The following is a 13,541-nucleotide window of genomic DNA, read 5'->3' on the forward strand; positions in this document are numbered from 1 at the left end:
TGATGTAATGACATTTACAGTTTTTACAACAAACAGAATGCTATCACACCAATCAGCAGCTGTAATTCATATCATACAAAATCAAAGTTCAAGGTTTTATTTTTCTGAGGTATAAAAATCACAAAAAGGTTCCTGATAACCTTATTGCTCAATGTGATTAAAACCCTACCGCCAAGATAAAACAACATGAAAGGAAATCAAATAAAACAGTTATTAGATGCACTAATTTTGATTTTACAAACACTATCACACACACGGTATTTTCTGTAATGTGTTTCTTATCTTTGTTTATTTTATGTTAAGATATTAAGATATATTGGTATTATGTTAACAAAGACCAGTTTACATTTTGAATATCAAAACGAATCCAAACTTTTTGTAATTGTTTGAATTACTGACAGCAGTCAGAGCAAATGTGTCCTGTGATGTTGTGTGAAGGTTTGGGATCTGCTATGGATCAGTGCAGGGAACATGAGAGTCGAACCAAACTGCAGAGGTGAGATGACCAACCGCCCATGACACATCATCTTATCTCTTCTAGTTAAGCACTCAAGTTAAATTATTATATATAATAGGAAGATCAAACACCACAAACGGGACTCGCCTGTACCCAGTTGTGTCTCCATGGAGAGCGATTGGTCCAAGGGTCCACATGTTGACTTCAAAGATGGATATCACCCTGCTGATCCAAGGTAAGAAGTCAAAGGAACTAAAACAGATTTGTTAGACAAAATGATTTCTTAACAATGTTGAAAGAAATATTGATTATTATTTATTTAATTATCTTAATATTTAGAAAAAAATTTAGAAGAGCAAAAATTCAAAAGTGTTCAGAGTTTTTCTTTATGTGATCACTGTTTCAGGTTATTAATGAGTTCTTATTCAGGATAAACGAGTCCTTGTGTTTGCAGGAGGAGCCTGCAGCAGAGACCACACTCGCCTGTATCCAGCAGTGTGTCCATGCAGAGTGAGTGGTCCAAGGGTCCACATGTCGACTTTAAACATGAACAGAGGTCTGACCTCGGGTAAGGACTGCAAACTGAAGGTGCAGCTTTTTTACAGTTTCAGAGGGGCAGAAAATGGATGGATGGATGGCTGTTTTAGCACTGCATTTAGAAATACCAGTTTCATCCACTTTATTTAACACGGTTTAAATTCTTTATAGCACGCTCCAACCATTCCATGGCTTTATGTTTTTATAGCAGGAGGATTTACTTACTCATTCTAACTGACAGGTACTAAGACAAGTCGCATAGGATGGTGCCTAACATAAATGTGTTCCTATATTTAAAGGAAGATCCTGCAGCAGAGACCACACTCTTCTGTATTCAGCAGTGTGTCCATGAAGAGCGATCGGTCCAAGGGTCCACATGTCGACTTTAAACATGAACAGAGCCCTGATGATGCAAGGTAAGAGCTCAACAGGGATGATTCAGGACTTATCTGAAACAGACATTACACATATTTTAGAATCAGGTTTTTATCCACATACAGATCAGAAGCAGCAGAAGAAGGATGGATGTATTGATCAGTGAGAAGACTGAATAGGTTATGGTTTATTATTGCATTTGCAAATGCCAACTTGTTCTCACCACTTATAACATGTCCAGTCCCATTCGATTCTTTATGCTTGCTGCAACTATTACAGCACTTTGTGTCTTTTACCACTGTGGTTCACCCAGTGTGCTTGCTAACTGAAATCTCTCCCCCTGTGATTGTAGGAAGGTCAGACAACAGCAGCAGCGCTCTCCTGTATCTAGCAGTGTGTCCATGCAGAGCGAGCGGTCCAAGGGTCCACATGTTGACTTTAAACATGAACAGAAGTCTGACCAAGGGTAAGGACTCAAAGGTGCATGAGTTATCTGATACAGAGTACTGCACATATTTTAACTATCAATTTTATATCCGAATAAATGTATCATGAAGCGCACCGGATTATAAGGCGCACTGTCGATGAACAGGTCTGTTTTCATACATAATGCACACTGGATTATAAGACGCATTAAGCGAAACAAAACAGTCCAGTCAGAGTTGAGTAAGTCAGACTTTACTCAACTCATTCTTCTTGCTTTCTCCACTTCTGTACCCTTGATTCATTAATGTTGAATTCTCTCGCAGCTGCTCTATTCCCATGTTGTTGCAGTATATTAATGACTAACCTCGTATTGTGGATGGATTCTCTTAGTTGTTCTCCTCACTGAAGTTTGGTCCGTTTACACCGTCCTGCGATGCGTTTGCATTTGCCCCTAACCATTGGGAATGCTAGCGTTAACTTTTATTGAGTAGAAAAAAGTTAGCATTCTTCCTTCAGCTTCACTGTGTTTAAGTTATGCTAACATAGCTGTGTCGCTAGCAATCACGTAGCACATCATTATATACTATACCAGCTAGTCCAACTTCAGTAACCCTACAAAAGTCACTGCTGTTTAGTTTTCTGTCTTCATTTCTGTCTGAAGTGATAGCAGGGCTGTGTGTTTAATTTTTTTCAGAAATCTCTCAGTCAGAACATGCTATATCATGTTTAGGTGGAAACTAGCAAGCTAACTTCCTGTTAACTTCTAACGCAGTTAAATTTAATAAATTCTGTTTTCATGGATGTCTGGATGTTAAACTTTATTGTTACACCTTTTAAAGCAGCAAATTTTTTGCTAAAGATGAAAGAATTTAGAGAGTTAGTTTTTAACTCTCAGTGATGGTGCAGTGTGCTTTTGACTTTGGGACCTGAAGCAGAGTTTGGACACAGATTACTGCGCAAGGCTCCTGACTACGGTAGCCGTAATGCTCCGATAATCGGAGCATCGACAAGCGGTGCGGCTTCGTAGCTTACCAAAGTTTCGAGGTCAGAAAGCACAACCAGAATTCATACATATGGAGCACCAGATTATAAGGCACACTATTGATTTTTGAGAAGATTAAAGGATTTTAAGTGTGCCTTATAGTCCGAAAAATATGGAACAATACGGTATATTAAGTTTTAGCATTGCATTTTAAACATGCTGGTCTAATCAAGGATTTTTAACAAGGCTTATTATTTTTATTCATTTATGATTATCTCTAGCATGGTGCTTTGTATTATTCGTATTTTATCACTGTGGTTCACACCATGTGCTGGCTAACTGAAATATCCTCCTGTGATTGTAGGAAGATCAGACAACAGCAGCAGCACTCTCCTGTATCCAGCAGTGTGTCCATGCAGAGCGAGCGGTCCAAGGGTCCACATGTTGACTTTAAACATGAACAGAGGCCTGATGATCCGGGGTAGGAGCTGAAAGTCTGCAGATGTATCTGAGAAAGTACCTTAAATTTCTTTTAAGATTGGTGCAGCCATTACAGCAGGAGGATTAATATACTTGTACTAACTAATACTAATCTAGTTCATAAAGCATGTTATCTAACTGAAATATGTTCCTGTTTGTATCAGCATTATCTTTCTATTAGTCTAAAATCGAACACATTGCTAATAAAGAGCTATGATGTAGATTTTTATTCTCACAGCTCTTTAGCAAAAGTAAAACTGCTCTCAACAAAATACAGCCGGCTTTATATGGGATACTTTTCACTATCTATCAGACAAACAGTGAGGGGGTGGAAGGTTGGAGGAGTTATTTACGTTTTTACTGGACTGCACAGAGTCCTGTAAAAGCTTTATTTTGAACCTGTTATCCTTAAGCAACTCACATGATAACTAAAATAAACATAAATATTTTATGTGTCTCTCTAGAGTTCAGCATGCCCAGCAGGATCAAAAAGACCTCGACTCCATCTTCACTGTGTGTAAATGTTCACCCACTGCACTTATCGTCATCAGTGATAGCTATTCTGGTTGGAACAACCTTCAGGCTACATGCATTAATATTTCTGTTCCAGAAACTCGAGAAGAGCATCATCAGTTTTGTGAAGGATGAGCTAAAAAAATTTCAGAGGATTCTGAGCCCAGATGACTCAGTGGGATTGGAGAGTGAGAGAGAGGATGGTGAAGATGTGGAGGAGAGGAGGAGCAGCAGAGAATCATTTCTGAAAATCACACTTTACTTCTTGAGAAGAATGAAAGAGAAGGAGCTGGCCGACCATCTCCAGAGCAGTACGAGTATTTCAGTAACGTCGATGTGATGTCACTTACCTACTGCCTCGTACAGAGCATAGGCTTTGAACCTGTGGTGGTGACAATTCTGACATTTTTCTTGGTGGTAAAGTTAACTCATATGATCCTCATCTGCTGGGAAGGTCACTTGTTTCTGCTGTTATGTCAGCATCTGTTATAACATGTCTGTCAATAATGTTGCTAAGGCAAGGAAAGCGCTCATTCTCCTTGAAATGTTTAACCTTCCAACATGGAGAGCAGCACTACCCTTTTCTTCTGTGGATGCCTTAGGAAGCCTTAGTTTCCCAAAATGGTAAATGAGCTTTTCTGTTGCCAGTGGAAGAGCAAGTAAGGTGATTCTTGGTGACTCCATGGGTCCTGGGAGTCAACTGGGTGCCTTACAGGTCCAATATTCTACTACTGTCTCACTGTATACATATTTTTCAAGTTTCTGCCCCAAAGTGACAGAGTGACAGCGCAAAGCCGCCAATACACGATCGACACTCTGGTTTTTTAGATGCCTCTCTTTGTATTAACTTCACTTTCAAATCCAGCCACATTCTCAGCACAGTATTGGTATTTAAGATGGGTGATGGTATGTTTTGTCAGGCATTTTTGCTGTAATAAACGCCTTCTCTAACACCTCCAGCTCGACCGTGTTAGTGATTTTTAGTTACTGGCCTTAAAGTCATTATGTCAGTCTCACCCCGTTGTTCGGAGAAACAGCCAGAACAGTTCCCTGACTTAAATGGTGCTCACCACTCACTCAGAAACACAGCCTCACAGTTTAACTGTGGATTTTCAGTAGCTGCATATTTGTTAAGCTACTTGGTGTTGAGCTTTTCGTGTTCGTGAGATTTAACAGGTTTTAATTTCTCTTTGTTTTTTATTCAGGAACTCATAATACTGTGTGTCAATATAAGCTGAAGTCTAGCCTAAAGACGAAGTTTGAGTGTGTGTTTGAGGGGATCGCTAAAGCAGGAAACCCAACCCTTCTGAATCAGATCTACACAGAGCTCTACGTCACAGAGGGAGGGACTGCAGAGGCCAGTGATGAACATGAGGTCAGACAGATTGAAACAGCATCCAGGAAACCAGACAGACCAGAAGCAACAATCCGACAAGAAGATATCTTTACAGTCCCACCTGGAAGAGATGAACCAATCAGAACAGTGCTGACAAAGGGAGTGGCTGGCATTGGGAAAACAGTCCTAACACAGAAGTTCACTCTGGACTGGGCTGAAGACAAAGCCAACCAGGACATCCAGTTCATGTTTCCATTCACTTTCAGAGAGCTGAATGTGCTGAAAGAGAAAAAGTTCAGCTTGGTGGAACTTGTTCATCACTTCTTTACTGAAATCAAAGAAGCAGGAATCTGCAGCTTTGAAGACTTCCAGGTTGTGTTCATCTTTGATGGTCTGGATGAGTGTCGACTTCCTCTGGACTTCCACAAAACTAAAATCATCACTGACCCTAGAAAATCCACCTCAGTGGATGTGCTACTGACAAATCTCATCAGGGGAAAGCTGCTTCCTTTTGCTCGCCTCTGGATAACCACAAGACCTGCAGCAGCCAATCAGATTCTTTCCCAGTGTGTTCACAGGGTGACAGAGGTAAGAGGGTTCACTGACCCACAGAAGGAGGAGTACTTCAGAAAGAGATTCAGAGATGAGGAGCAGGCCAACAGGATTATCTCCCACATCAAGAAATCACGAAGCCTCCACATCATGTGCCACATCCCAGTCTTCTGCTGGATCACTTCTACAGTTCTGGAAGATGTGCTGAAAACCAGAGAGGGGGGACAGCTGCCCAAGACCCTGACTGAGATGTACATTCACTTCCTGGTAGTTCAGGCCAAAATGAAGAAGGTCAAGTATGACGAGGGAACTGAAACAGATCAGCACTGGAGTCCAGAGAGCAGGAAGATGATCGAGTGTCTGGGAAAACTGGCTTTTGATCAGCTGCAGAAAGGAAATCTGATCTTCTATGAATCAGACCTGACAGAGTGTGGCATTGACATCAGGGCAGCCTCAGTGTACTCAGGAGTGTTCACACAGATCTTTAAAGAGGAGAGAGGACTGTACCAGAACAAGGTGTTCTGCTTTATCCATCTGAGTGTTCAGGAGTTTCTGGCTGCTCTTCATGTCCATCTTACATTCAGCAACTCTGGGGTCAACATGCTGGAAGATCAAATGGCTTCTAAGAAGCCTAAGGTCTTTAAAAACAAATCTAGTCTAAAACTCCTTCATCAGATTGCTGTGGACAAGGCCTTACAGAGTCCAAATGGACACCTGGACTTGTTCCTCCGCTTCCTCCTTGGGCTATCACTGCTGAACAGTCAGAATCTCTTAAGAGGACTCCAGAAAACAGTAGGTTCAGAGTGCAATCAGAAAACAGCCAAGTATATAAAGAAAAAGATCAGCGATAATGAGGCTACTGAGCAAAACATCAATCTGTTCCACTGTCTGAATGAACTGAATGATTGTTCTCTAGTGGAGGAGATTCAACAGTTCCTGAGTTCAGGAAGTCTCTCTACAGATAAATTGTCTTCTGCTCAGTGGTCAGCTCTGGTCTTCATCTTACTGTCATCAGATGAAGATCTGGACATATTTGACTTGAAGAAATACTCTGCTTCAGAAGAGGCTCTTCTAAGGCTACTCCCAGTGGTCAAAGCCTCCAACAGAGCTCTGTAAGTGGATGACATGATATATATAATATAATAACATAACTGAACACATTAAACATTTGTAATTACTATTTCCTGCTTAGGCTAGGTGGTTGTCACCTGTCAGGGGGAAGCTGGAAAGATCTTTCCTCAATTCTCCAATTTTCTAGTCTGAAAGAGCTGGACCTGAGTAACAATGACCTGCAAGATTCAGGAATGCTGCAGCTATCTGTGGGACTGAAGAGTGCACACTGTAAACTGCAAATTCTCAGGTTAGGAATCCATTGCAAAGTATGACACTTCAAATTTGGCAACAGTAATGCTTAAATTGTCAAATTAATTTCTATTAAATAAAATTGGGACATAATTTCTTAATTAATTTAGGGTGGTGGCATTTTTGTGTTTTTGTATTAACATTTGCAGTGATCTAGATTTGTCCAACCAGAAAGCTAATTCAGTAACACCGAATATGAAGTGTGTTTAAAACACATCTCCAACCTTAACTCTAAAGGATGGCTGTGTGCAAACTGTCGTGGAGAAGCAGTGAAGCCCTGTCCACAGTTCTCTGCTCTGAGTCCTGTAGCCTGAGAGAGCTGGATCTGAGTAACAATGACTTGCAGGATTCTGGCGTAAGAGGGTTGTTAGCTGGACTGGAGAGCCCACACTGTAAACTTGAAACTCTTAGGTAAGAAATCAGATGTTTACTTCTCTTTTTCTAAAGACTGTGTCCTGCAGATTCTTTTGTATATCCCGACCAATGTCTTAAACTTACCTATAACACTGTTTTAAATACAATTTCTTTTAATAATTTCAGCCTCTCAGGTTGTCTAATCAGATATGACGGCTGTGCTTCTCTGGCTGCAGCTCTGAGATCTAACCCCTCCCATCTTAGAAAGCTAGACCTAAGCTACAATCATCCAGGAGATTCAGGGGTGGGACTGCTGTCCACTGGATTGAAAAATCCACTCTGGAGACTGGACATTCTGAAGTATGATTCATGAAGACACCGATCATTTTTGTAAAAAACTATAATAATTTAAAAAAAAAAAAATACTTGCCATGGAGGCTCTTTGCCTTTTTATGTATTTTAACAAGCATGCATTTAAGCCCTTCTGAAACTTGACAACATGTATTAAGTCTAATTTACACTATTTAGCCCTTCTCTACAATACTGTTATAGATTTAACACTGTCAGTGAAGCTGGGAAAAAAGTTAGCATTTTCAGTTTCAGTTTTGAGAGCATGTGTGGCTGATTGGTTGGTGGCTGCTAATAGTCCTACATTAGCTTATATTTTAGAGCATCTCTTCCACTTTTCATAATGAAAGACAACATATCAGCTAACTGGGTCGTTTTTTTCCCCAGGGTGGAAAACTGTGGAGAGCAAACGTTAAAACCCGGTCTGAGAAAATGTAAGCATGTACTTGGTTAATAGGAATTTATGATTTTTTGAAACCTTGTATTTGAAAATTCTTTATGTCATTTATTTTAAAGCTGTGACTTCTTTCTTCTGGCAGATGCCTGTGAACTTACACTGGACAGAAACACAGCACACAGAAAGCTGAAACTTTCTGAAAACGACAGAAAAGTAATGCTGGTAGGAGAGAAGGAGCAGACTTATCCCAATCACCCAGACAGATTTGACCGTAGGGAGCAGCTGTTGTGCAGTAATCGCCTGACTGGTCGCTGTTACTGGGAGGTGGAGTGGAGAGGAGAAGTTGACATAGCCGTAAGTTACAGAGGAATAAAACGGAAAGGAAACAGTGAAGACTGCAAGTTTGGAATGAATGATCAGTCGTGGTGTCTGCGATGCTCTGATGGTGGCTTCTCCGTCTGCCATGATAACAAAATCAGATCAGTCCATCCCTCTTCGGTCTCTAACAGAGTAGCAGTGTATGTGGATTATCCTGCTGGCACTCTGTCCTTCTACAGAGTCTCCTCTGACAAACTGATCCAAATCCACACCTTCGAAACCACATTCACTGAACCTCTGTATGCTGGGTTTGGTTTTGTGTTTGGGTTGGGCGTCGAGTCTTTGATGCTGTCAATTGACTCCTCTGTGTCTCTGTGTTCAGTATAGGACAAATAATTGCATACATCAGTCCGTATCTGAGAAACATCCACAATGAAAATATGATATGGGATTTCAGAAAAAGTTCTAGCAAGATTTCTGGATAAGCAAACAACACATTACATTTCCTTTCTGCTTTAATATACAGTAAGAGATGTGATCTGAAAGTTTTTATATATTGCTAGTTTGGCTCTGAGGATTACTGCTCTTTTTGGCCACCTGCCTTCTAGAATGCAGTAAAACATACTACATGGATTATCAAACGTTAATGGCAGTTTTTCAACTCCTAACTTAAAGTATAGAATATGGCAAATGATTCTAAAGAACATAATAATCTGCTTCCATACATCCATTGTTTGTCCTACTAGGATTAGAATAAGATTGCATTTTTGCCATGTTTTCAGTACTAGAAAATATTACCTTTCAAATAAAGTCTCTTAAATGCATTTATAGTTCTTCCTTTATCAGATCTTATTAGGGTGTAGGTCAAAATTACATAAAAAAAGGGTAGATGTGAACCAAACCCTTCCCCTACCCTTAATCCTAAAACCAGTCAGTGGCAACTGCATACATGTAAAGACAATGCATTTCCTTACGTTCATCAAGTTCATTTTCTTAGTAGTCCTTACCCTTGAAAATATTTCTTCTTCTGTCAAAGGTTATTATCCATTTAAACTTGGCTACAAGTTTTAAACTGAACACAGGTTGCAAAGTTGCATTTGAAAGTGCGTACCACTTCAGGACAAAAAAAAGAAAAAAGAAAGTTTCCCCATATTTTCACTGTTCTGTTCTTCAGTCACCAACATCACTTTCATTTTCTGCAATTTTTTACTCAGAATATTTTTAAAAGAAAGTTTTCATTATTTATGTACAATAAATGACCGTATAACCTGACTTGTGAGATGTCATGTATTTATGTTTTTCACTGATCACCGATCAGCAGTGATCAGTGAGATGCTTGGCTACAAGATAAACAGCCACAAGGAGCAGTACCTTCCATGGCGAAGGAGACTAGAGGCCAAGGTCAAAGTAGCATGGAAGGAAGTTAGCCAATGATCGGAGCTGCAGGAAGGGGCAATCAAGAAGGTGCCTAAGAAGTAGAGCAAGCTCTTATATATATTATATTTCTTCAGCTTGAAGGATAGACCACCTGCAGGGATGAGAGTTTTTAAAAAAAAAAATTACATACACTATCAGTCAAAAGTTTTAGAACACCCCAATTTTTCCAGTTATTTATTGCAAGCGGAGCATGACGTCCGAGCGGCATTGAGGAGAGTGAACACAAGGAAAGCGGCGGGGCCAGACGGCATCACCGGCCGTCTGCTGCGCTGCTGTGCTGACCAGCTAGCAGGTGTGTTCACTTACATCTTCAACGAGTCCCTGGCGAAGTCTGTGGTCCCCACATGCTTCAAAAGATCCACCATCATCCCGGTGCCCAAGAACAGCAAACTCTCATCCCTGAACGATTACAGGCCAGTTGCGCTGACCTCGGTAGTAATGAAGGTGTTTTAGAGGCTGCTGAAGAACATCATCTCCTCCTCCATCCCAGACACCACAGATCCGCTCCAGTTCGCCTACCGACCCAACAGATCCACTGAGGACGCCATCGCCCACGTCCTGCACACCATCCTCAGCCACGTGGACAAGAAACAGGGTAACTATGTGAGAATGCTGTTTGTTGATTACAGTTCAGCGTTTAACACAATAGTGCCCAGCAGACTGTTCACAAAGCTGAGGGATCTGGGACTCAACAGCCGTCTGTGTGCGTGGGTGTTGGACTTCCTCACTGGCAGAACTCAGGTGGTGAGGGTGGGTAGGTGTGTCTCCGACAGCATCACCATCAACACAGGAGCACCACAGGGGTGTGTCCTCTCGCCACTGCTCTACTCCCTCTACACTTCAGACTGTGTGGCCACCCACGGCTCCAACACCATTGTGAAGTTTGCTGACGACACAGTGGTGTTGGGTGCCATCTCCAACAGCGATGAGGCGGCCTACATGGACGAAGTGAAGAATCTGGCATCATGGTGCCAGGACAACCACCTCCAGCTGAACGTCGGCAAGACTAAGGAGCTGGTGGTGGACTTCAGAAGGAGTCAGCACAGAGACTACAAGCCCATTATCATTAATGGAGCTCCAGTGGAGAGGGTGCAGTCCTTCAAGTATCTTGGCGTCCACATCTCCTCAGACCTGACATGGGCTGCCCACATTCAGGTCCAGACCAAAAAGGCTAGGCAGCGCCTGTATCACCTACGACAACTGAGGAAGTTCAGGGTCTCTCCAAAGATCCTCAGGATCTTCTATACAGGCGCTGTGGAGAGCATCCTCACACAGAACATGACATCGTGGTTTGGAAACAGCTGTGTGAAGGACCAAAAAGCTCTCCAGAGAGTAATCCGTACAGCAGAACGCTGCTGCAGGATTGCTCTCCCCCCGCTTCAGGACACCTACACCAGGAGATGCCGGACTAGAGCAACGCAGATACTGAAGGACCCGTCCCATCCTGGCAACAAACTGCTCCAACTTCTACAATCTGGTAGAAGGTTCCGCATCATCCGGGCAAGGACAGAGAGACTCAAGAGGAGCTTCTATCCTCAAGCCATCCGGGCCCTAAACCAACCCCCCCCCCCCCACACACACACACACACACACACCCGCCCTCTCACATCATCTATAATTGACTGAGACTCTCCTCCAGACACTCAATTCCTTTAACTTTAAATATGTTTATATTGTCCATTCTGTAAAATAGTCAGATGTCTATTCATATTAATGTACAGAATTCACCTGCTTGCTGCTACTACTGCACATTCACCCAATGTATATACTATATATATATATATTTATAATGTTATTCCTTCACCCCCCCCTCCCCCTTTTTTTTGCACATGTTGAGGAGCGTGTCAGGATACATTTCACTGTGTGTTATACTTGTATAACTATGCATGTGACAAATAAAGAACCTTGAACCTTGAACCAAGTCAAGTTGTTCACGTCCAGTGAATAGTTCAAATGGTACAAAGGTAAGTGGTGAACTGCCAGAGGTTAAAAAAAGGTTACCCAAAAGTGAAAAATTATTTACATTTCAGAACTAAACAAAAAGGCCTTTTTCAGAGAACACAACATGGGTTAACAATTTAAAGCTGCTCTGCAGCAATGGAGGTTGATCAAGACTTGAAAGCTGGAGCTACTAATTCCTACAGGTGTTCCAACTTTTCTGGATTACATACCACCCCCTCTGTCTGCATAAAAGCAGTGCTGGAACACACTGTGGTGCCATACCCTCGTGAGCATCAGTTGAACAGTATTGTACTGCAGAAAGTAGTGTGTTGCTACAAAAATGGGGAGAAAAAAGCAATTAACAATGGAAGACAGACAGGCCATCATAGCACTTAAAAATAGCTCTATAAAATAGGTGTAGGTCTCTCCTACAGAGAAATTGCAAAGAAAGTCCAGGTGTCAGTGAGTACAGTTTTCTTCACCATCAAAAGGCACTCAGAAACTGGGGCAAACTCTCACAGGAAGAGGTCTGGCATACCCAAAGCCACAACTGAATCACAGGACAAGTTACTGAAAGTTAACAGCTTGCGTGATAGGCGGCTCGCAGGACAACAGCTTCAAGCACAGTTTAATAGTGGTCATAACTCTCAACTCTCAGTTTCAACTGTTAAGAGAAGACTTCGAGCTGCAGGTTTGACAGGTTTGACAGGACAAGAAAGCCATTGCTAAAACATCAGAATAAGACAAAGAGGCTTGCCTGGGCCGTGAAACACCACCACTGGACTACTGGAGACTGGAAGAAGGTATCATGGACTGATGAATCCAAATTTGAAATGATGAATCAAAATTTGAAATCTTTGGTTCATGCAGGATCTTTGCACGCCATCGAGTAGGTTTGTTGGATCAACTGTCAAACATAGAGGAGGATGTGTGATGGTCTGGGGCTGTTTTGCTGTATCCAGGGCCTGAACCAAAATAGCTACTACAGCATTCTGCAGTGCCATGCAATACCCTCTTGTATGCACCTAGTTGGTCAGGGTTTCAAGATTATGACCCAAAACATGAGTCCAAGCTATGTCAGGATACCCCAGGAAAAAAGAGCAAGATGGTAACCTTGAAAACATGGAGTGGCCAGCACAGTCTCCAGACTTAAACCCCATCAAGCTGGTTTGGGATGAACTGGACAGAAGAGTGAAAGCAAAGCAACCTACAAGTGCCACTGTCTGTCGACATTACAGGAATCCAGGCCTATACAATAAAGGGTGCCAACTGCGCGGAAAGCGGACACAGTTCAGGAGGCTGACCGCGGAGCCAGTGGTGGCAATGGAGCAGTTCTGAAGGCCGACTGCGGAGGCAGCGGCAGTGATGAGACAGTCCAGGGTGCTGGCCATGAGGAAATCAGCGGCAGGTGAAGTCCAGATGCCCACCGCGTGGGAAACGGGGGTGGCAACATAGTTAAGGAGGCCGCGAATGACAGCAAAGATGCTCAGCCAATGGCCTGGAAAGTGGCTGGCAACAGTGTAGTGCTGGACGTGGATGAGCAGGCCCAGAAGGCACAGGACCAGACACACAAGACCAGATGGCGGCGTAGCAGCCACAGGCGGTTGGATGGCCGGCATCGTGGCTGTTGCAGATGGTGGATCTGATGGTAGCGTGGCTGCCACAGATGGTTGATCTGATGGTTGAGTAGTTGGTGGAGCTGATGGCTGGACAGACTCTCCAGTCC

The 13,541-nt window shown here is 42.4% G+C and overlaps 1 protein-coding gene across 1 annotated transcript; it reads left to right on the forward strand.

Annotated features, from left to right (window-relative positions):
• The first annotated feature begins 624 nt into the window (after positions 1-624).
• On the forward strand, positions 625-8,824 carry LOC134642739 (NLR family CARD domain-containing protein 3-like). Its single transcript, XM_063494691.1, has 12 exons — positions 625-692; positions 912-1,025; positions 1,294-1,410; positions 1,722-1,835; positions 3,142-3,258; positions 3,840-4,081; positions 4,976-6,770; positions 6,851-7,018; positions 7,258-7,431; positions 7,561-7,734; positions 8,110-8,156; positions 8,262-8,824. The coding sequence occupies exons 1-12, from the start codon at positions 625-627 to the stop codon at positions 8,822-8,824; spliced, it is 3,693 nt and encodes a 1,230-aa protein (XP_063350761.1).
• Positions 8,825-13,541: the final 4,717 nt, after the last annotated feature.

The sequence above is a fragment of the Pelmatolapia mariae genome, linkage group LG15 (genome assembly GCF_036321145.2).
Source record: "Pelmatolapia mariae isolate MD_Pm_ZW linkage group LG15, Pm_UMD_F_2, whole genome shotgun sequence".
In the NCBI taxonomy this organism is placed as follows: Eukaryota; Metazoa; Chordata; class Actinopteri; order Cichliformes; family Cichlidae; genus Pelmatolapia; species Pelmatolapia mariae.